This window comes from Grampus griseus, assembly GCF_964374135.1.
Source record: "Grampus griseus genome assembly, contig: HAP1_SCAFFOLD_50, whole genome shotgun sequence".
NCBI classification, from domain to species: domain Eukaryota; kingdom Metazoa; phylum Chordata; class Mammalia; order Artiodactyla; family Delphinidae; genus Grampus; species Grampus griseus.
The window spans coordinates 37842-62075 of NW_028133393.1; the positions used below are offsets into that span (position 1 = coordinate 37842).

A 24234-nucleotide genomic window follows, 5' to 3' on the forward strand; every position below is an offset into this window, starting at 1 on the left:
GGGGGAGGGGTAAAATAGATGCTCTCAGGTGGTGGAAAACGAAGAGAATCCATTGTCAGAAGCTCTGCTCTAAAAGCAAAAAGGAAGAAAATGGAACATCAGGAAGGAGGGAAGAGGAATAGTAGGAGGGGGAGGGAGCGGGGGGGGAGGGGAGGGAAGGAAGGAGGAAGGAAGGAAGAGATGGGAAAGGGGAAGAAGGGGAAGAAGAAATAGGAGGAGAAGGAGGAAGTGAGGAGAAGACGGAGGAGATTAAGAAGCAGCTGAAGACGGATCACCTTTCAGTAACCTCAGATGACCTCTGAGTTCAGAGAATGTGTTTCTGAACTTGAACTAATGAGCGAACGCGGGTCCCCTGCACGGAGGAAGACCAGTTTGCCACCATGTAGCAGGTCTTCCACGCCTACCCAGCTGCAAGAAATCCCCAGGTGGCTCAGGAAGCAGTTGATGAGGGCTTAGAATGTTGCCATGGGCTCCTCCACGCATTCCTTCATCGTTTGGATGAACGGGGTAACCATGGCGTCTTTTTCGGTGGACTTCAGTGCTTGCACCCAGAGGAAACATGCTTCAGTAATAGGTTTTCTGGAACCGAGGCAGTCCAGTGGAGTGCATTTTGGAGTTGGAAGGGCCCATCAGAGACCCTCAGCTCACAGTCACAAGACAGCTACTAGTTCTACGGTGAGACTCTGGCCCAAAAACCTCGGGTCCCCAGCTGCCAGGTCACAGGCTTCTTCCTCCCTTCCCCTAACCCCCAATCCACTTAAAAAACAAACCCCAGTACCTCTTAAGGACACCTCAAGGTTTCTACAGCTCCAGGTCTCTGTTCAGAATTCTTTGTAGACTGCAGACATAGCCTCACGTTCAAATACATTCTGCAAGGGCCGCTCACAAGATCCAATTTCTACTCATCTCTTAAGGTTTGGTCACTCCACCTCTGTGAAGTTTTCCAGAACCACCAGATTTGGAACTAGACTCGGCAGAATTAATCAAAACCACTGATGGGCTCTCATGGGCTGGATCAGACACCGCTCTTTCCTTCAAAGGACTAACTCAGACCATCAGAGCCAGAAAGAAGGAAAGGACTGAATAGTACATATGGGCCATGCCTGTGCTATCGGTGCTGGGGTAGCCAGCCTCCTCCCGGGATTCTAGAAGCAGGAGTCCTAATCCTAAGTTTAGAACGTGCTCATTTTTCTGGGCCTCAATTCATTTGGGGCCGAACTAGAGGTTTGGTTTTCAAACTCCACCCTGTGGGCCCATGTGTGTGTTGCTCTGGTTGGCGGGGCGACCCGGGGGTGGGGGTGGGGACGGAGTGTGGGCTCTGGTCTCCTGCTCTCACCACCAGCGGATCGGCTCCACTTTCATCGGTGTCCTTTACCTCGGCTAGTCAATTTCCTCTGAACAACAGATTGCGTGACTTTTTCTTTTTTCAAATTGGGGTAGAGTTGCTTTACAACGGTGTGTTAGTTTCTGCTGTACAGCAAAGTGAATCAGCTATACGTACACGTATATCCACTCTTTTAGATCTCCGTCCCGTGTAGGTCACCACAGAGCACTGAGTAGAGCTCCCTGTGCTGTACAGCAGGTTCTCCTTAGTTATCTATTTTATATATAGTAGTGAATATATGTCAATCCCAATCTCCCAATTCATCCCACCCCCCTTCCCCCTTTGGTGTCCATAAGTTTGTTCTCTACACCTGTGGCTCTACTACTTCTGCCTTGCAGATGAGCTCATCGGTGCCATTTTTCTAGATTCTACATATAAGCAATATTATAAGATAGATAGATTGCATGACTTTTAACATCTGAAAGCCCATGGCACTCTGGACTCAAAAGTTCTCCCACAAAATGGGTTTGGGGACGTAGAAACTTAGAAGAGACCTCTGGACATATCAGGCTGTTGGCAACTCACAGAACTTTAGCATGCTGTTAGGTACACTAGCAAATGTTTAATGACCAGCTCTCTGCGGTTGAAGGCAGGAAGCCCTGGTTGGTCGTGTTTGCTGATTTCCATAGTATGAATTCTCCCTACACGGCCAATGTCAGTGATCGCTACGAACTCTCTGAATACAGAGTTGGGAAGAGATGCACATCATCGGCTCAGAAGCTGACTTTGGCACGTCACTGGTTGCTGGGCCACAATGAATGACCTCACTCTCCTCCCTTTTGGATTTAGAGCTAACTAAGATAGTCAGGAGAGAGATGGAGGCTACAATTCAGTCTTACTATGATCGAAGCTGGTCTGATGCGGGAGGTTGGATTATTGTTCAGATACCGACGACCTGCGATACTTTTATAGGAGGTGCACATTTCCCTCTTCCATTGACTTGGGGCTCAGTTATGTGACCTGCCTCCTGTTCCAAGCCCAGGTCTTAAGTGGCCTCCCGTATTTTCACTTGCGCTTTTGAACCTATGCCATCAACGTGATGTCCAAACAATGCTCTGGGTCCAGGGGAGAAGGCCCAGGAGCAGAGCTGAGCTGCCTCAGCTGCCCACCCAGGGCAACACCCTCAGCTGACTCACAGACCCCTGAACTAAATAAATGCTGGGTGTTTTATGTTTCAGGACTTTTGTGGTTTTTATTGGATAGCATTACTGGTGCTTATTCAGAAATTGGTACCCAGAATGGGAGGCTGCTGTCACAGGTCCTAAAATATGGAGCACAGTTTTGGAACTGGGCAGTGAGGACATTTAGAGGAGGTTGGAGACATGGCAAGAAAAATGGTGACCTGGGTGATGTGGTGAAGAAATAGTTGGTAAAATGACTGCCTATGTTCTTTGGGGAGGGAGAAAACATTTCTATGAATTCGTGGAATTCGGCAGGCTGGTTTCCAGGCAGAATATGATAAACAGCAGCTTCTTTGAGCTGTAAATGATAAGGTACCCAAAGTAAGAGATGAGTTCAGAAAGGAACCAGCCAGTGTAAAGCAGAATTTAGAAAATGAAATGAGTCCTTATTTCCTGTTTCTCCTGCTGCTCCAAGATCTTCAGATGAAGCTCTGGCCTGGGGCACAGAGACCAAGTCCAGGGCAGTGCCGGTGAGACACGGCCTCAGAGTAAAGACGAAGTCTAGGGTATGCTCTTTTTTTTTTTTTTTTTGCAGTACACGGGCCTCTCACTGTTGTGGCCTCTCCCGTTGTGGAGCACAGGCTCCGGACACGCGGGCTCAGCAGCCATGGCTCACGGGCCCAGCCGCTCTGCGGCATGTGGGATCCTCCCGGACCGGGGCACGAACCCACGTCCCCTGCATCGGCAGGCGGACTCTCAACCCCTGCGCCACCAGGGAAGCCCTAGGGTATGCTCTTGATTTTAATGCCTTTGGTCTTGTGGTCTTTGAAAGGAATAAGGTGACTGTTGAATATCCCTTCAGTGACAATGCGGTGCCTAGACACAGCCTGATGTGGGGTGTCAGTAATCAATGTAGAGAGGGGGCATGTCGCCAAAGGAATTACAGGTGTGGCTTTGACGCACAGGGTGGACTAGAATGAAATATCAAAACCCGCCATGTTTGAGGGAGTTGCGTGGGCACATGTATCGTAAGTGTGGAGTACAGTGTGGGTGTTTGACACATAAAGGACCTCAAGCTCCCAACCTTCTTCGGGCAGAAAGGGGTTGGACAGCACTTTGCTACCCAAGGAGGTATACTTTCCAATGCCCTCTGTACAAGTGGGAAGGCAGATGGAAAACAAAGAACGCCCCGATGTGGACGCCAGAGCACAACAGACTTGGGAACCTTCCACCCAGGAATAGGGTGACCCAGGGTAGGGCCACTGGCGACGTTTCCCCGGCAGGACTTCAGACGCTGTGGACCAGCGGCTGAGACAGGAGTGGCAACTGCCGCGATTCTAGCTCTGGTCCACTCTGTGCACTGGGTGTGTGTATGAACTCTATTTAGTTCTTGAGGCTCTGGGTCAAGAAGAGATGCATCCAGAACAGGTACAGACCACACGATCTTAAACTTCGAGCCCAATGACTGATTGGATAGACTTTTGGGGTCTTGCGTGAGTGTATGCTGCTTGTGGGAGGGACATAAGGCTGTGAGGGCGGACCATGGGAGACTGTATTATTGCTGAGCAATAGGCACTCTCTCCCCCTCACGCCCGTGGAAGGAGGACACGTCCCGTCGCTGACGATGGGTTTGGCCACGTGGCTTGCTTTTGCCAGAGGAATGTGGGGAAACGGACGGTGCCCTGATTCTGAGCAGAGGCAGAACCTTCTCTGCTTGCTTTCTCATGCTCCTGCCATTCCCCGAGAAGGCAATGCCCAGGCCGGCCTCCTGACCAGGGAGGAAGATGAGGGTCATGTAGAGCACGGCCAAGCTGCCCCCGCCAAGCCGGCTGGATGAGCTGCTCCCAGCTGAGCTGCCCAGCCCAGCCCAACCGGGATCAAATCCCAGCGGACCCAGATTCATCAGCCAAACAGATGCTGTGACCTGGTGCTGAGGCTGCGTGAGTATTCTTAAGCAGCATGACCGTGGCTGTGGTTACGTGACAGAGCGCGTGGCTGAGTTGAGTGGCTTCTATGGGCTTCTTAATACTGTGGCCCATCCGGTCTCAGGCAGCATTGAACATCCTGGCCTCCCCCGTCCCCAAAGCAGGGCAGAGCTGCTTCCGGGGACTTTTAGCACGTTAAGAAGCAGGGGAGATGCGAAGCCCGAGGATGGGCTTTGAGAGAAGCAGAGGAAAGGGCCCAGCCAGGTACGCTCAGTTCCTCCTCTGGAGCATGCGATCAGCTAATTAAGTTCCCCCCTCAAAGAGAGGGGCTCCCCGGGGCTGGGAGTCGGCTGCAGTCTTTCCACCAGGAAAATGTGGCCACAGACGTGAAGCTTCCCCTAATGCACAGTGAAGACTCTGGGACGCTCCCAGAAAGGAAACCTTTGAATTGTTTCCCTCGGTGCGGGGGGGGGGGGGTCCTACACTTACTATCAGAGAAGGCTTCTTCCGTGCATCCATGACATCCACAAAAATAGCTGAGCTGAACGCGCCGCATGCGGTTTTGGCTTCCTGACTCTCCGAGCTGGGTGCCAAGGTTTCTCTCCTGGAGGGAAGCGCGCTAAGGGGCCCGGGCCGGGAGCGCAGAGGCACAGCATCCCTGGCCCTACAGAAGGTGCCTTCTACCCCTGGCAACCCGGTCCTGCGCCCTCCCCTCCCAGCTCCAGAATTCATCCCAGGCCTTACGGCCCCCCTCCCCAGTCCCCCTGAGGCTCAGAGCAGTAGCCCAAACGCTGTTGATGGCAGCCTGCTGGCTCTCCAGACCCGGGTCCCCTGTGCACCTGCCAGGGCCGCCCCCCCAGGGCTCAGAGTCCTGCACCTGGCTGCTCCCCACTGGCCCCTTCGCCCCAGGCTGGTTGCTGGGTATCTGGGTGTTACACCTGCTCCCTCTAACTCTGCTTTTGCACCAGAGCACAGGGAGAGCACAGGGGGCCGCCTGTTTTCCTCTTCCCACTCCCCAAGACTCAACCATGCTCTTCCGACTGCTCGTCCAAGGGGGGGCTTGGGACCACAGCTGCACCTCATGTCAGCAAACCAACACAGACGTTCCGTCCAGCGGGCTGAAAGAGCAGCCAGACAACCCCTTGTACCATGTCAAACCCCGGCCCCTCCGCCCCAGACAACAAACAAATAGGCAGTGAAAGTCCCAGCTTTAAACATTTCCTGGCCAAGGCGGGATAGTCAATTTTGACGCTGCTGAGAAAAAAATACAGCCTCGTTTCCGTTCAAATGCACCGAATTTATGGCCCAGGTTTTCATTAACTACTATCAAGGAAGAAGCAGATAGACCAAATAAATTATGAAAAAATTACTTTTTTAATGTACAAAAGGACTTATTTACAAGTTGAGTATGTCATCTCAATTCATCGCATGTAGAAAAAGCTAAAAATGTTTTGGACATATAAATCTGACCGGATGACTCACCTACAGTATTTTCAGGGATGCTGTCTTCTGTACAGACAATATACAGGCTGGGAACAGCTAGTGAAATCCTAGCGCGGGAAAGACCGTGCACCACACAGAGCCCAGAGCCTTGGAGGTGTCCCAGGGCTGTCGTTTGAAGTTGGCCTTGTCTTTGGACGCTGACAAAGCATTTGCTGTTCTGGGATGTAGAGTCCCAGGTGAGGTTTCGGCCCTGTCCTGGTTGAAGTCAGGGTCATAATCGGTTCCAGGTTCATAGTGGTGCAGGTGGATTTGGCAAGGTTGCCACGAATTCAACATGGGAAAGGTGCGCGGTGTTTGTACATGTGTGTGGCAGGGAGGATGCACCTATTCACCCTACTGTATATTTGGGAACAATGTCTTCTGACGCCAGTTGCAAATTCCATTTCCAGGTGGGGCTTGGCCAACACTGAATAGGAGAATTCAGTGATGGTCCCTCAGAGTCCCAAGAATCAACCCCTTCACCCTCCCACGCCCACTGAGAACACCATGCATATCATCGTTCTCTGTGAAACGAACAGGAGGGCGGCGGGAAGGGAATCCAGAAGACACCGCGACTGCATGCGGTAGCTAGGGGGTTGGTCACTGGGCTGCTGGCGAGCGGACAGCATGGCCTGGAGGAACTTGGGCGGAGGTTGCTGTCAAGCCCTGGGGTTTATCCATGGTCAAGTGGGTGCATAGTGCATTGGAGAAACAGGCTTGGGTAAACACGCGACTTCCTCGTCCTACTGGGAGACCTCCAGGGCAGCCTGAAGCTGGGCCCCTGGTGCGCTCACTACCCAGGTCCCAGGCCACGCTTCAGCTCACCTTGGCCATCACACGTTGGCTCACCTTCAGCTCACCCACAGCAGCTCCGGCAGCCCCGAGGTATTTAGAAATGTGTTCTTTTCAGGAAGGGCTACATTCTACACGCATGAACACTGTAAACATGGTCTGGAGAGGCCAGGGTAGCTTCTGGGCTTGCCCTGAGTATTACACTGTTTTCTTTCCTTTTTTCGGGTGATACTTCCATACTTCATTCATCCACACACACCTGGACAGTCGGCCAGCTGTAAACTTAGCTTTGCGGGGTAGACATGCCTGCTCTACCAAACCTGGAATCAGGATGTGCTTCCAAATCATCCAGGTAAGATTTTTTTTCCACTCCCTGGCAAGGGATGTTAGAGGCCTCAAGAATTAAGCTTCATAGAAGAATTCCGGTGGGCATGAATTCCTTTACTTTGCAGGTACTGGAACAAGAAACTTATCTTCCTGGTTTAGAATACCTAGTATGGCTTTCAGATTCAAATCCAAATGTGGTTCCTCTCTCCTCTTTCCACGTGTGCTTGGAAAGCCCTGGGCCAACGTAATCCCTCATTAGCCAGATGACAGAGGTGACAAAGCCAGAACAGAGTGGTCCTATAAACACCAAAGGCTGCGAAGCGCTGTGTAAACGAGTTTTGCATTCCTGCCTTGCCTTTTCTGTTGAGGCTTTTTTCAGAGTTCCGACAGATAATCTAAAAGAAGACCAGACAGGACGCACGTAAACCTGCCCTTAAAGCCTCTGTGGTCTGAACCAGCCACTGGCCAAACTCCCTCAGACCTATTTAATACTTCTGGGGGAAAAAGATGAAACGGACGAAAGGCCCGCGCTCTGGGAAGCGCTGGTCCCTCGGGGTCCGCACAGCGCCAGGCGCCGGGGCCTTAGGTCATCATGTTGAGGAACTTGCTCTCCTCGGCCAGGCTGGTGAGCATGGAGCTCATGTCCCCAACCGCCATGTTGCTGATGCCCGCAGGGATGGAGGGCAGAGTCAGGGAGTTGCGTGGGGTGGTGAGGCGGGAGGAGCTCTGGGAAAAGCCGTGGAGGAGACTGGGGCTCAGGGCCCCCGAGAGCAAGCTGGAGTGATCGCCGTCATCCATGATGGCATCAAAATCAATCTGGGGGGCCTCGAGTAGCTGGGAGTCCACAGTGCTGGACACCTGGTTGAGCCCTGGCGAGGGCAAGGCCTGGGGCTGCGGAGGCTGGGGCCGCATGGCCTGGCAGCTGGCCTGGTTCTCCAGGCCTCCGTTCTGCTCGTACATGTGGATCTGGCCGTAATAGTAAAGCGTGCTGCGGTCCTGGGCCCCGCCCGCATCCTGGGGGGGTGCCTGGGGAGTCAGGGCCAACACGCCGCCCATCGTCCCCTTGGGCACAGACTCTGCCATCTCCTGGTCGGCTGACAGGGCAGCCATGGCGTGGCCAGAGGCCCTGGCATAGGCCAGCTGCTGCCCCGCACGCACCCCACGGCGGCGGCCAGCAGGGCCGGGCTCTGCGGGTGGCCGGGGTTGCACTAGGCCGAAGCTCGATCCGGCCGCCCCTGTCGGGCCCTGCTGAGGCCCCACGAAGCCAGGCTGGTGGGAAGGCACAAGGCTGGGGCCTTGGCAGTAGCCCTCCTGGCTCATGGCTGTGGCCAGGTGATGGCTCTGCTGTGGGTAGCTCTGGGCTAGGTGAGGTGGTGGCATCCTAGCCAGGCTGGAACTGGGGATGTCAAGTTCCCTGTGGCTGCTGCCCATCATGGCGGGGTCAGGGACAACTTCCATCTGCTGGGGGAGCCCCAGGTGGCCTGGCTTGGCCGCCATGTTGCTGCAGGACCGGGGGAACTGGTGCGGGGCCCCACCCAGGGGGCTCAGCTGGGGATGGGCTTGGCCGTAGCCAGGGTGGGCGCTCACAGCAGCCGCCATGCTGGAACACTGGCCACCCGCCCCTGGCTGCCGCAGCTGCTGCATGTAGTTTACCCTGGGCGCGGAGGGCGCTCCACCGCAGGGCTGCAGGTGTGGCTGCGAGCTGTCCAGGACCCCGGGGCTCAGCTGCAGGCCCTGCTGACTGTAGCCTGGGTACTGGCTGAAGGCTGGCTTCTGTGGCACCACCGCCAGGTGGCCCTGTGGGAAGGGCGGAGGCTTCCCCTGGCTGGCCAGGGCGTCCACGGTGCCGGAGCTCACCTCGTTCCACTGCACAGGCATGCTGTTTTTGTTCAGGCTGGAGGGGGCCACGTAACCCAGTGGGCAGCCTCCCAGCACAGGGGCAGAGGGGCCCACGTTGGAGTCTGCGGCCGCTATCGTGTGCCGGCCGTGCAGCCCGGGGCTGGGCAGTTTGGGGTTCTCGGAGAAGCAGGTGCTCTCCGGGGGGTACACCTTTGGGGCGCTCTCCTCCAGGGTGCCACTGGCATGCGCCTTGATGTACTGCACCACGTCGTCGGGCAGTACAAGGTCGTCCTCCGGCAGCCCGAGGCTGACCTCGGGGCCCACGCCGTCCGCCCCCACCGCCAAGGCCTCCATCACTGCGTTCTCGCTAATACTGGGCGGCCGGGGCGAGTAGGGGCCTCGGGCCAGGCCGCCGTCGGCGCTCGCGTGGCTCTGCAGACGGAGGCCTCGGCCCTGGGCGCAGGGCAGCGGCAGAGCTGCCGGGGTCACGTCGTGGGCGCTGTGGAAGCGCTGCACCCGCGGGGGCGCCAGGGCGTCGGGTCGCCTCCCGGGATCGCTGGCCCTCCGCGCCCCACCGCCCGGCGCCTCATGGGGGAAGGAGGGCGCCGGCCCCACTGGCCCGTAGTGCGGCCCATCGCTGCCCCGCCGAGGCCCGATCGGGTGCGGGCAGGCAGCGGGCAGCATGCGCTCGGGTGCATCCAGGAGCGCCAGCCGGGTCCGCAGGCTAGCGCGCTCCAGGCCGGGCAACGGGGTGGGGGGCGGCCCGCCCGTGGCTGCTGCGTACTTGGCCCGCAGGCTGTACTGCTGGGCGGGTGTGAGCTGGAGCAGCCCCGGGCCGCCACCACCGCTGCCGCCATACTGGCTGGCCTCGCTGGAGCGCCGCGACGCGTCGGTGGAGATGGGGTCATAGGAGTCGGCGGAGCTGGCGGGGTGTGCGCGGCCGGCGCCCAGGGGCGAGGCCTCGCTGGAGCGGCGGCTGGAGAAGTAGGGGGAGATGCCCGAGGAGCGGCGGCTCACGGTGTAGGCCGAGCTGACCGTGCTGGTGGAGCTGTCGCGGCGCTCCTGCAGGTGGCTCAGCACGGTCACCTCGCCGGCGGACAGATCGGACAGCCGCGGGTTGGGCAGCAGCCCCGCTGGCCCGCCGCCGCCTCTGAAGTTTTCCAGCACGGAGCCTGCGGGAGAGGAGAGGGTTCAGCGCCGGGGACTGGGGACAATGGGCGGTACACTGCCTGCTTGGGCCGCGCTGAGGCTGCCGGGCCCAGAGCCCTGGAACGGGACCTGGCACCCAGAAGGAACCCAGCCAATGATTTCTCAAGAGGAAGAAAAGAAGGGACAGTTAGCAAACGGTGGCACTCATAGCCAGGGCAGCTAGTGGAAGTTAGGAGGCCCGATCCCAATCCAGCACTGCCCGGCTGGCCCTGCGTTCTCATTAGGTCCCATCCTCAGTTTCTCCAGCTGTGGATGGGATGTGCCTCTCCGTAGCACTGGGTTATCCCCAAGAGCCCAGGAGGGCCCTGGCCACAGCCTCCCTGCATCCCCACCATCCACGGATGGGCGCTGCCATGTGGGCTCCCCTGGGACTGAGTTTACCCAGCAGGCTGTTTAGGGGGACTATCCTGAGACCCACAGCCACGGCGGGGTGGTGTGGAGAGGCAGCAGAGTGGTTAGGGAGAAGACAGCTGCAACGCAGGCCCACCGCCAGCCGCGGCTCATCTCACAGGCAGCTCTGGCCCTTGAGCAGCCTCTACAGCCCTGCAGAGATCTATCCCTGGACGTGGGCCATGCCGGGAAGGGTGACCTTGGGTGAGGCAGCTGTCAGCACCCCAGGCAATCTCTGCAGGAGGTGGGGAGTTGAAGGCCATCTGCCGGCAGTTCCCTCGACAGCTGGGGCAACGAATCCCCGCTTCAAGGAGGAGCAGGGTGGTGCCTCTCAGGGTCTCCTCTTAATAACTCAGTGCCACGGTGCACACTGGGCCCTGGAGGGCAGTGTGGAGGCTCAGTGCCCCAAGGTGTCTGGCGCCCGGCACGCAGCCTGGCACAGTGGCACTCAAGAAACGCCTGGTGAAGACATCTTCCACCTCAAAGTCTGGCCAACGCTTCCCGAGGCTGAGCACAGGGCTGCCCCCTCCGTGACGCCCTCCCTGCGCCTCCCCAGCTGCCCTGCTTTCTCTCGAGCTACACTGAGCTCTGTCCTCGGCGCTCCTTGCTTATTCGGCATCTCGTAACTTGGCCTTCTAACCACAGGGACCTGGAACGTGTCCCTGTCCTGCCGAGCCCTTTGCCGTGGTGTGCGCGGCAGGTGCCTGGTAGGCAAGTGCATGGCTCACGAGGAGAGCAAGGGCTGAGCTGGGCCTGCCTGCCTTGGGGCTTATGGGGATGCAGCATGGTGTAGCCGGAGGAGCATGGGCTTCGGAGCCACTCAGGCCTGGGCTGAGCCTCAGCTCTGCCACCGATCTGAGCAAAGCACTTTCACCTCTCTGAGCCTCAATTCCCTGACCTGTGCAATGGGCTTGTAAGATCCATCTTCTCCAGGGCACATGGTGCGTGGTGGGTATGAACCTCATCGTGCTGCCCTGGGCTCCCTCCCACCCCACCTGCACGCCCGGGGCCTCCACTCACCACTTGCCGGCAGGGGGGGCAGCTTGGAGTTCCGGGTGTGTGGAGCCGGCCCGGCCCATGAGCAGGAATCCTTGAGCGACTTGAGCTTCTCCCTCTTGAGCTGCTCGAACCGGTGCACGGTGGTCATGTGTTTGCGCAGCTGCAGGCCACCGGCAGAGGGGGTGGCCAGGGTGGAGGCGTCGGCCCCCGGCGGTGGGTCCTCCAGAGCCGTCAGGTCTGCCAGGCTCCCGGGCCCTGTCCCCGGCATCTCCACACCGCTGTCATTGTTGGGGGCACTGCCCAGAGGAGAGGGCTCGCTGCTGCAGGAAGACTGGGCCCCGGGGCTGGACTGACACAGCTGTGGGGAGCGTGGTGAGAAGGCACAGACTCAGAGGGTGCGAGCACCCACCGGCCCTGCCACCCACGCTGTACCCTTGCACACCCGGGGGCAGGACGCTGCCGTACGGAGGAGCTTTCAAAGCACCACTGCTCTGAACCTCGACTTCCCCAGCTGTAAGCGGGACCCGACCTGACTCCTGGAGAGAGTCGGTGGATGGATGGAGACCACCCGGCGAGTAGAAGGCAGCGGGTAATCGCCAGGCACCCACCACCCACCCGCCCTAGCCCCCTGCTATGCTCCTAAGCTTTCCCAGCCAGCGTCTGGGCCGAGCTCTCTGCCTGCAGAGCTTTCAGTATGTGGACCCTATGAAGCTGAGCCCTACAGAGGCTGCCGCAGCCGCGTGAAATTGACAGGAAGGAGGAGACTCAAGCACCCCAACAACAGCGATGGGGGTGGGCCACTCGATGAAGTAAGAAACAGTGAAGGCCTGCTACCTGCCGTCTGCCCAGCAGGCCGGAGGTGGGTTGCTAGAAAGGGAAGGGTTGACTGCGGAGGGTGCAGCTGCTGGACACAGCCCTCACCCTTGACCTGAGTGGCCACCCCAAACCAGCCCTCCCTCTGCAACAGGGTGAATTGAGGCGAGAGCTGGTGGCACACGTGTACGGGGTGGAACCCCACAGAAACTGGGCTCCCTCCACCGTGACCTGGGATCTGAGCCCAAATGAGGCTCACCTGGGATGCAGCATCCTTGGTTCATTTCTAACCTGAAGGCTCCCAAATTCCAGACCTTTCCAGGGGAGCTGCACACAGCACGGCCCACACCCCTCACCTCGGCACTCAAGGCCTTCTGTAGGTCAGGCCCGCCCTGCTCCGCAGTCCAGATTCACACCTCCACCCTGCCCTGACCCTCACTTGGGCTTGGACCCCAACGCTTCCTCCTGTGCCTGCAAGCTTGACCCCCTGCTGCCAGCCTCGAGCTGTTCCAACGGCCCCACCTGCGGTGCCTGCGGTCTACGTACCCGAACCTGCCTTCCCGGCCGTAAGGAGCCTGGACAAGCGCCCCAGCCCCCCTCACTCACGCCAGCGCGCCCAGAGCCCACCCCGCTGCTCCGCTCACCTCAGTACCGTCTATCCTTAGGGGAGGTACAGTCAGGAGAAAGAGGTGGAGACAAAGAACAGGTGGTTAGAACAAAAGGGGTGCAGGCCAGAGGGGCAAGGACGCAGAGACAGGACAGAGGGGCGGGGGCAGCTGCAGCGGCGGCGGGTACTGGTTGGAAAGGCAGACACCGGGTACCGCCCCACCCCCTGCAAACTGACCGCGTCGGGGGAGGCATCCCCGTCACCCACGGCCTGCCCAGCAGGATGGGACCTGGCACGAAACAGGTTCCATGGGGGCCCAAGGTGGTGATGGGGGCCAGCTGAGCTGGAGAGAGGAGGGACATCCTTGCACCCCTGGTGCCGCTGGGCACGGCCTCCTGGGGGCGGGGTATGGACCAGGCCTCTGCTGCGCAGCCCTGCTTACCCCGGAGCGCTCGGTCTTGATGGCTTTGACGTGCAGGCAGTCCTCCACGGCCTGGCTGGTGCTGCTGGCCTCGGCGCTCTCCTCGGAGCCCCGGACAGGCTCGGCGCCGGCCTCGCTGTCCCCGTTCTCCCTGAGCAAGGGGGTGCGGAGGTGCACGTCGTTGCGCTGCTTCTTGGTGACGTGAGCATCTGGGCCGTGGACTGTTTTCACGTGCTTCCGGAGGGAGCTGGGGTCTGTGTACCTCTTGGTGCAGCCTGGGATCTTGCAGATGTAGGGTTTCTGGAAGAGAAGAGGCGTTACGGATGGGATAGGAAGGCAGACTCCGCGTGGGAGCACCGTCCGTCCTCCCGGAGCCGCGTCCTTCGGCAGAGCAGAGCTGGCGGCACTGTCGGAAGGCGCTGGGCCCATGGATGGAGCCACGTCAGCCCCGCCCCGCAGGAGTCCCGCCCACAGGAGTCCCGCCCCGCAGGAGCCCCGCCCCGCCGGCTTCGCCTGCCACCTTTTCCTGCAGGTAAGCCTGTGGTTAAGGGGGCCCCCACCACGGACCAGGGACATGGATCAGAGCCTGTAGAGGGAGGGGACACACAGTGCCTGGTGTGATCCGCATAGCGATTGAGGCGCTGGGCATTTTGGTATCAGTAGAGAGTGTATTACCTCGTTATACGTCTGTGACACAGCACGAACACCTGCTCTGTCTCACGAGGAAAGACAGGTTCAGAGAGGCAAAGACACTGCCCCCAAGTCACCCAGGAGTGGGATGAAAACCCAGGGTTTCTGAACCTCGGTCCTGAGCTCATACACACACACAAGTGACATCCACATATACTCTGTCTACATGCATACGCGCACACAGGTACACACACAAGCACACACATCCACGTAAACTCACACACACACGTATGTAAACACCCATACGTGTACATATACTTACAAATACATATTCACACACATAATACATACATCCACATCCACACACATGCACATACATGCTTGCAAACACACATACCCACACACACCCCTATCCAAGGCTAGCTCTTGTCTTTAGACACTCTGAGGGGTTCAGATACCTTTGGGAAGTCCTCGAACTTCCTACCAGCACTGGAGCAAGTCCCTTCGGGGTCCAAAATGTATCAAAACGTTTAGAAACATCCTTTCCTGAGTGATAGCAGTTGAATGGCTGGGCGGGGACCGGAAGGCGGGTACAGAGCCACCATGAGCTCCCACCCGACTTTCCTCCCTGGGCTCCCTCAGCCCTGCCTGGGGTTCTGGCTACCTGGAGAGACAGAGGCTGCTCTGTGCTCCACGCGGGGAGGGACCGACAGCTCCGCAGGCCCGGGCGGCACGAGCGGCTGGAGCGTGTCATCCGCGCTGCCAGCCTGTGGTGGGGGGGACAGGGCTGCCGCTGCATGCTGAGTCCCCACACCAGGGGGCGGAGGGAAGTGGCACCTGGCCACCGAATGGCCTACGGGTGCCTAGAAGCCGTGGGATGAGGGTGATGCATTCACGCACGTGCCCGCTGCCCGCCTCCCTGGGGCCGGGTACCTCGTTGGAATGGGTGCGGTTCTGGTGCTTGGCGCGGTCCGAGGCATTTGAGAAGGCTTTGTTGCAGCCCTCATGCTCACACACGTACGGCTTCTCCCCTGTGTGGGAGCGCAGGTGCGTCTTCAGGTTCTCCAGGCGGGAGTAGGCCTTCGAGCAGCCCTCAAACTGGGAAGAGGCGGGTTCAGTCAGTGAGGGCGCCCCATATCCACCGCAGGGAGCCTGACCCGGGGGCCCGCTCTGCCCCGCACGTGCAGCCAGGCGCACGGATCTCAGCGACAGCATTACCTTCCTTCCTGATTATATAAATGACACGTGGCAAAAACGTGGAAGGGACAGGAAAATGACACCGTCCACGGCCCAGGGACAGCCGACACCCAGGCAAGTCTCACTCTGGGGACTCTGCAGTTCATCCCCGCACGTTTTTCAAACCCAAATCGGGAACATCTCAAGCGTTCAGTTACTTATTCTGCTCGTTAAAATCAACAGCACATTGTAAAGACTCTTCCCATATGATCACAAACTCTGTAAATGTTCTCGTCAACTGTTTCCCAACGCCACTGCCTGATTAGAACTGTTCTGTGCACTGAATGTGCTGAGAATAAAATCCAGGGTCCTCTGCGTCCCTGAGGGAGCTGGCCATCCTCGCCCTCGGTCCCTTCTGCTCCCCGACCCCGCTGAGCTCTTCCCGGCGAGTGGCCTTTGCGCACACTGTCCCCTCTGGCTGGAACCTCCTTCCCACCCCCACCCACCCCGGCATTGGCTTGGCCCACTCCCTCTCAATCTTTGAGGTCATCTCCTCCGAGAGCAGTTCTCTGATTTTCTTAATTATAATACCACCCTTTTCCCTTTATACTCCCTAACACAGTTTATAATTATCTTAATCATTTTGTCATCTGGCCTTCCCACTAGGATACAAGCTCCCGGAGAGCAGGTACTTTCTGGGTCTTGTTCATTTCTGTGTTCCTAGGACTTAGCTAGCGCCTGACGAAGAGAAACATGTGCAGCGCTCAGTAAACATTTTAGGAAAGGAAGAAAAGAGGGAGCCAGAGACAGGGGCAGGAAGGGAGGGAGGGAGGAAGGATCACTGCAGGGGGCACCTATTCCAAACACACCGCAACTGCATCCAGTGTAGCTGTGAAAATTGCCCCCAGAATAACACGTAAACCCCAACAGGAACTGTCTCATTCTTCACATCCTCCCCTTTACTCCTGACCAGTTTGACTGGGCACACTTGGCTCCAATGCCTTTTATTCGTTTCTGCAGTTCACAGCTCATATCAGAGGGCTATGGTTTGCTACCACTCGGGGTGTTAAGAAAATAACTTGCTGCAAAAGATCCAGAAGAGCCAGAACAATCTTGCAAAAGGAGGACAAATTTGGAAGACTGACACTTGCCAATTTCAAAACTTACAACAAAATTATGGTAATCAAGCTACTGTATAGCACAGGGAACTATATCCAATCTCCTGGGATAAACCATCATAGAAAAGAACATAAAAAAGAATGTATATATGTGTATAACTGAGTCACTTTGCTGTACAGCAGAGATTAACACTATTGTAAATCAACTGTACATCAATTAAAAAAAAAAGACATTGTGTGGTACTGGCATAAGGACAGATGTATCGATCAACAGAAGAGAACTGAGAGTTAAGCAATAAACTCATACATTTAGGGTCAACTGGGTTTCAACAAGGGTGTCGAGACCATTCAATGGGGAAAATACAGTCTCTTCAACAAATGGGGTTGGGACAACTGTGTAACAACATGCGAAAGAACGAATTTGGACCCTTATCTCACACCCTCTACAAAAATTAACTCAAAATGGATTAAGGACCTAAATGGAAGAACTACCTTACTAAATGTATACATGTATATATTTATATAAATAAAACTATACTTATTAACTATAGAACTCACAGAAGAAAATATAGGGATAAATCTTTGTGACCTTGGATTAGGCAGTGGTTTCTTAGATACGTCACCAAAAGCACAAGCAAAGAAAACATTGGACTTTGAGAAAATTTAAAACTTTTATGCTTCAAAGGAAACCATGAAGAAAATCAAAAGAAAACCTACAGAACGTGAGAAACTATTTGCAAATCAGGCTCTAGTAAAATTACTACAATTCAACAACAGAAAGACAAATAACTCAATTTAAAAGTGGGCAAAATATTGGAGTAGACATTTCTCCAAAGAAGATATACAAATGGCCAATAAGCACACGAAAAGATGCTCAAAATCATCTGTCATTAGGGAAATGCCAATCAAAACCACAATGAGATGCAACTTCACACACGCTAGGATGACTAGGTAACTGAAAGGCAGGTAACTACAAGTTTTGGTGTGGATGTGGAGAAATCAGAGCCCTCACCCATGGCTGGTGGGAATGTAAAATACTGTCACCTGTTTGGAAAAGAGTCTGGCAGGTCCTCAGAAAGTTCAACATAGAGTTACTCTATGACCCAGCGATGACCCACTCTATGACTCTATGACCCACTCTTAGGTATATACGTAAGAAACTGAAAACATAACCACACAAAAACTTGAACGTGAATGTTCATAGCAGTGTTAATAGCCAAAAAGTGAAAACAATGCAAATAGCCACCAACTGATTAATGCATAAAAAACTGTGATCTGTCCACAGTGGAGTATTATTTAGCCACAAAAAGAAATGAAATACTCATACATGATACTACATGGAGGAACCTTGAAAACATGCCAAGTGAAGGAGAAGACACAGAGGCTACACATTGTATGATTCCATTTTTAGGAACTGCCCAGAAGAAGCACGTTGATAGAGACAGAAAGCAAATTAGTGGTGGTCAGGGGATGCAGGGGAGGGGGGCACGGGGGTGATTGCTGGTGGGTATGGGGTTTCTTTTGGGGAGGTGTTGAAAATGTCCTGAAATTAGCTAGTGGTGAAGGCTGCACAAGTTTGTGAATTCGCTCAAAATCACTGAATTGTACATTTTTTTAAAAAGGGTGAACTTTATGGTATGTGAATTCTATCTCAATTAAAAAAAACCAAAACCTTGCCAACAAAGGTAGTGTATTTCATTGAATCCTGGACACCACCGATTTTAAGACAGACTGATTTCAGAGTCATTAAAATGAGAATGAAGTGTGTGTCTCAGAATCTATGAAATACGGTAATTCATAAAGAGCAGTTCCCAGAGGCCTCTGTCACAGCCACAGGAGTGCATCACAGGGCCACCGCTCTTTGAAAGAGGGAGCAATTCCTGTGTGTTAAAAAAGGGTCTCACCTATATTAACGCATATATGTGGAACCTAGAGAAATGGCACAGACGAACCGGTTTGCAGCGCAGAAATAGGGACACAAATGTAGACAACAAACGTATGGATACCAAGGGGGGAGGTGGCGGGGGAGGGGTGGTGCTGTGATGAACTGGGAGATTGGGATTGACATGTATACACTAATATATATAAAATGGATAACTAATAGGAACCTGCTGTATACAAAAATAAATAAAATTAAATTAAAATAAAGGTCTCACCAAATATTGGGCTGGCCAAAAAGTTTGTTTGGGTTTTCCCCGAACTTTTTGGCCAACCCAATAGAGTCACAAATCCTGTTGACTCCATAAGGGAGACTGTCTAAAAGGTCTTATCACTGCGTTCCCACTTTTAAAAAAAACTCAACCAAAGTGACTTTTAACCCGTCATCGCTCAATCTGTGACTCTCCAGTGAAACTCTTTTCTGTGCAGAGGACAGGTTGCAGCGAGCCACCAAGCTGGCCCCCTGCCCAGGGTCACCCAGTCGGGTGAGGGCACAGCTGCGCTGTGGGGCTCCTAGTAACACAGACACAACCACAGAGACACCAGCACGCCCCCCACCCCCCGCAGGTACCGAGATGCACACACTGCCCCACAGGGAGAGTAAGCGAAGATCTGGGGCAGCAGACAGACAGAAGGGCCCCCAGGACCCAAGACTGGGCGGGGGCAGACAGGACACCCTGTCGGCAAGGCCTGTCCCAACGCTGTTCACCAGGTTTGCCCACACCAGCCCCATCAGCTGGCCGATGGGCCGGCCCGCGGCCACTCACCGTGCACTTGTGGGGCTTCTCGCCCGTGTGTCTGCGCATGTGCACCACCAGCATGTACTGCGCCTTGAAGGGCTTCTGCTCCCGCGTGCAGGCCTGCCAGCGACACACGAACTCCTTCTTCTCCCCGTGGATGTGCTCGTTGTTGATGTGCTGCCGGGAAGAAGCCCACGGGGAAGGGTGAGCCCGTCCACCCACCCCTCCAGACCCCACCTGGTCTATGCAGACCAGCCGCCGCATGGGCCAGCATCCAGGTGCCGGCCACGCCTCCTCGTGAGTTATCTGGGCTGCATCTTCCAATTAGTCATCAAAGTGACCCTCCATGATGGTCAAAGACACCAGTCTGGGCTCTAGGCTCTGGTCTATGGAGAACTGATGGTTATGATGATACTTCCAGGCTGCAAACAGTAGGCACTCATTAGCTGCGGCGGGGCAGACATGCACACAGTGGGGGCACGAGCAGCCTCTCCCAAGCTTGTCCCTATGGCTCCAGAAATTTTTAAATAATATTTTTGTTTCTCTTTTAGGCCACGAGGCTTGTGGGATCTTAGCTCCCCGACCAGGGGTTGAAGCCTGGCCCCGGCAGTGAGAGCACCGAGCCCTAACCACCGGACCGCCAGGGAGGTCCCTAACATTCTTACCGTAACAGAAACAAAATGCATCCTCGTCTCTCTTTTTGACAGTGACCCATGAGATGACAGCTTTGTCCCCTTTTCACAAAAGCCCAGGTTGTGAAAGTAGCCTGCCCAGGAGGGAGCTAGAGTCTGACCCTGACCGTGTGCCCTGGGCAGTGTGTGAGGCCGCCCGGGGGACAAAACGGCCCAGGAAGGCAAGGCGGGACAGCCCAAGACATCCAGCTGATCCTGCAGTGGTGGGGGGGCCCTCGGTGCTCGGAGCGGGGGGCATCCCGGGCGCAGCTGGGAAGTGCATGGCCAGAAAGCCTTCCCTGGACGAGTGGGCCTCAGACCCACCCCAGGCAGCACTGCCCTGGGTCAGGAGCATGGGGAGAATTTTTCTCTTTCTCTCAGCCCCTGCACCCACACCTTCTGGCCTCTGCCCTGGGCCCATCACCTGTGCGCCCCCCGGGGGCAGTTTCTCCCTGTGATGGGCAGCAACAGGCCACGGAGGTTTTCTGTCACAGGTAGCAAAGCAAGCCGCCCTGAGTAGGACATTTGGTTTTGTTACTTGCTTTCATGATTTAACTGAAGGCTGCAGTCCTCACTGGAGCAGGGCTCTTACTACTGCTGAGCTTTGGGATGTGTTGATACGTGGGTGGGGCCTCAGGACCTTTATGTCCTTAATCTTTCAGGTTGTCTGTTTAACTGGGGAGTGGGAATGGTGGCATCTCTGCCACCATATCTGGACCCACACTGTCCCATTTGGTGGCCATTCTCCGCTTGTGGCTGTTGCACCCCTGAAAGGTGGTTGCTCCCGACCAGGATGGGCTGTAAGTATAAACCACACACCTGTTTCAAAGACTGAGAATGAAAAAAGGATGTAAAATACCTCAATAATTTTGTGATATATTGACTGCATGCAGAAAGGATAATATTAGGTATTTTGGGTTAAACAAAATATTGATACATGAATCCAATTAATTTTACCTGTTTCCTTTCACTCTGCTTAAACGTGCCCCTAGCTAATGTAAGACTACCTGTGGGGCTGGCACTGGGGCTGGTGGTGTCTTTCTATTGCACGGCGCTTCTGTAGACCTTTGCAACCTACAAGGCTGTGCCGGAGCTGAGCATCTGGGGTCCAGCAGCATCTTCTCCCCGCAGGACAGAAAACCGCTGGGCCCTCGCGCCCTGGGTGACAGGCTGGACCATCATGCATCCAAATGCCGACATCAGAGCAAGCAAAATCTATGGCGCTTTGAACTTCCAGGGAAATCTTACTATATTAGCCTCACTTTCCATTTTGAAAGCCTTTCAAATGATAAAAATGCTTCCTGACAATACCTTTCATTTTTTTCTTATTGGTTTGCTTAGCAACAAATTGTTAATAATTGACTAGGGGCTCCAGTTCGCATGCGTGCCCAGGCCATCCATCTTCCCAGGGAGCAGAGAGAGAGACGGAGCTGAGCAGACCAGCCTGCTCCCCACACCCCAACACAGGAACCTGCTCCTTTCAGGGCCAGGTGCAGACAGTCACCCACAGCCCCAGGACCCAGGCAGGAGCCTGCAGCTGGAGCCCTTCTTCCCACGTCTGGAGCCCCTGCCTTTACTTGAGGAATCCCCTCCCCACTCTTTAGGGCTGACCACTCCTTCCTGGGCATCTTTTACATCCTCCCCTCCACCTCTCTGCCTGCAACCCCTCCGGCTCCAGATCTTCTTTTATCCCCCTTTCATCTATCTGATTTGTCCCAAAGCTCACAGCTCCAGTGGCCCCTACTCCACCTCAAGACTTGTTTAACCCAAAGAGGTGTTAATATCTTGCAGGCGCTGGCTGGCTGAACTAATCTTATTTCCCTTTTGCATTGGTGGCCAGGAAGCTCCAAAAAAAAAAAAAAGATATGTATGTGAACTCTAGCTCAGAGCACTTGGTTGAAAAATTATGTTTGAGTCCCAGGAGGATGAGATAAGACCATGCTTTACAGGCTTGACGTCAGCAGCAATGGGTTTGCTGAGAAATTCCAGTCCCCTGGGTGAAAATTGGGGGAGAAAAACCTCAACACCAAAGAAACCTACAGTCTTTGAGAGCAAGCCCACAAGAAAAGGAAGCAGGGGGAGTGGGTGGTGTCTTAAATGTTGATTTCACAGAGCTAGGGAGGACGTGGCTCTTGTGGGATGGCTCCTGGGTGTGACCAGCGTGTGTGTGTGTGTGTGTGTGTGTGTGTGTGCGCGCGTGCGCGTGCGTGTGTGAACAGAAGCCATCTGGAGGATTCACGCTCAACTCTGGACAATGCTTGTCTTTGGTGGTGAGAAAGGAGAGGGTAGAGGGATTTTTACTCTACATTTTATATACTTCCATAGTGCTCAATTTGATTATAAAGAGAACATGTTTATATAATACTTACATAATTTTTAAAATATTAAAAAAATGTCAGGTAGCTAACTCAGTTTTACAATTAAATTGGTTAAAATGTAAGAGAGTTGCCGAGTGGGGATCTACCCAGCATTTGAGCTTCCAGCTTGGTGTAGATTCATCTTTATAGACACTCACTCACCAAGGAGTGTGTGTTGGGGTTGGGGGAGGTTTATTCTTGACTTTAAGTTCTTTTCTGGACGGAGAAGAGGGAACCACTCGGGGCCGGCCTGGGGAACAGGGAGGAGAAGCCAGGAGGGAATGCCCGTGTATGGAGGGTTGCTCTCTGCTAAGTGCTTATGCTGGTATCATGGTCAACCTTCACCCCTCTGTAGAGTGGGCTTCACCTCTATTTACAGGAGAAAAAACCCGAGGCTCACAGAGGTTCAGTCACTTGTTCAGAACCACTTGGCTAGCTGTGGTGGAGCCAGGTTGGAAGCCAGGCACCTCCTACCTTGAGCTCCTGTTCCTGCTGTTTGCACTGCATGAGTGAGCCCACAGTGGCTGCTGTTGTAGAAAGTTTACAGGCAGACCCTGAAGGGCACACCCAGCTCCCACGGCCTTCTCTGATCTCCTGATCCGTCAGTACCCAGGCATCATACAGCAGTCCCCTCCCTGTATGGGTATAAACACCCAGCTGCACCCACGTACACTGGGTATCTGTGCATGGTCTCCAAGAGGAAATGACCAACTCCTCCCTCCATGGGAGAAACTTCTTTCAGGTTTCAGGGTCAGGTTTGTTGTTATCTTGTGGATGCTGGCTGGCTTACCTAATCTTATTTCCTTCTTTGCATTGGCTGCCAGGAAGCTCCAGAAAAAAATAAAAATAAAAGAAGACCAAGCTCAGAGCACTTGGTTTTTTTTTTTTTTTTTTTTTTTTTTTTGCAGTATGCGGGCCTCTCACTGCTGTGGCCTCTCCCATTGCGGAGCACAGGCTCCGGACGCGCAGGCACAGCGGCCATGGCTCATGGGCCCAGCCGCTCCGCGGCATGTGGGATCTTCCCAGACCGGGGCACGACCCCGTGTCCCCTGCATCGGCAGGCGGACTCTCAACCACTGCACCACCAGGGAAGCCCTGAGCACTTGGTTTTTAATACTACCTTTACTTTGGGCTTCATTTTATTGTTTCTTTCCTTCTAATTTTCCATTATTTTTGTTAATCTCTTGTACTACATACGTATTTATAAGTCCCCTTTTAGAAACAAGCACGGCCTCTGTAAGTAATCACGCCTTCCACCCGCGCAGGAGGTGGCCCAGGCATCTCCGGGGCCCCTCCTCTCTAGTCGGGGCCTGGGCTGGGCCGCTCGGGGGCTTACATGCACCAGCTGCTCCTGGGTGTCGTACTCCTTGGTGCAGCCCTCCCAGCGGCAGCTGGTCTCGTAGATGACCACCTCAGCCTCTTGTTTACAGTCATCCCGGTCCAGGTCCTCCTTGAGGTCAGCCAGCTGCTCCTGGGGTGGGGGGGCGGGGGGGGGGGTGCAGAGCACACACACATGAGCCACATTCAGCCACCTGGCCCCAAGGAAAGGTCACTATCAGCCCCGTGAAGGCTGTGCTGAGGACCCGTGGGCTGGTCTAGGCGGGGCCACGCCCGTGCTCACATGCACATCACACGCATGAACACACAAGCATGCACACATGCTGGCTGGCCCTCAACACGGAGTCCCATCAGTCCTGGGTCAACGGCCATGGCAAGGAGAACAGGAGACAGGAGGGCAGTGACTTTTGCTTATCTGGTGGGGTTTCCCTGGGGAGAGCTGGGGCAGGCCCCACAGGCTCAGGGGGGCGGCGGGCATTTGTATTTAGAGTGTGTGCGGGGTCACCTCCTGTCTGGAGGCAAGAGGAAACTCCACACGCATTGGCCTGGCCTCACCCTCTACTGTCCCCTCCTCCCAAGGGCACACATGGCACTCACATACTTTCCCAGCATCGGGCTTCCCTGTGACAGCCCTAAAATGCGGGTGTTTGTATTCTGGTATGACAGCTGGGCACCCTGACGTTCCAGCAGATGCCGACCGGCTCCCTCCAGGACACAGTGAGTTTGTGGCCGCCCACATCTGGGCTCATGTCTCCCAGCCACGATGGGGCCCATGTATGCCCGTTTCAAGGTAAAGGAAAGGCCCCTGAGATGGGCCTTCCATTGATCACAGGCACCCGAAATTCCTTTCAAAGAGGACAAAGGCTTTTCTTCCCGAACCAGCAACAGACTGAGGGTCAACCCCACAAGGCCCCCCATCCCAGCTGATGCCAACAGAGCTGGCCGGGGGCAGCTTCC

The 24234-nt window shown here is 55.3% G+C and overlaps 1 protein-coding gene across 1 annotated transcript in view; it reads right to left on the bottom strand.

Moving 5' to 3' along the window:
• Positions 1–7613: 7613 nt before the first annotated feature.
• GLI2 (GLI family zinc finger 2) overlaps positions 7614–24234 on the bottom strand; it is a gene marked incomplete at its 3' end in the record, with an annotated part of 247461 nt that continues 230840 nt past the window's right edge. The window contains exons 9-14 of the mRNA XM_082682079.1: positions 23276–23410; positions 18939–19088; positions 14873–15037; positions 13331–13609; positions 11490–11826; positions 7614–10042 (exon numbers count right to left, since the gene is read on the bottom strand). Coding sequence (XP_082538205.1) covers positions 7614–10042; positions 11490–11826; positions 13331–13609; positions 14873–15037; positions 18939–19088; positions 23276–23410 — 3495 coding nt within the window. The remainder of the gene's footprint in view (positions 10043–11489; positions 11827–13330; positions 13610–14872; positions 15038–18938; positions 19089–23275; positions 23411–24234) is intronic.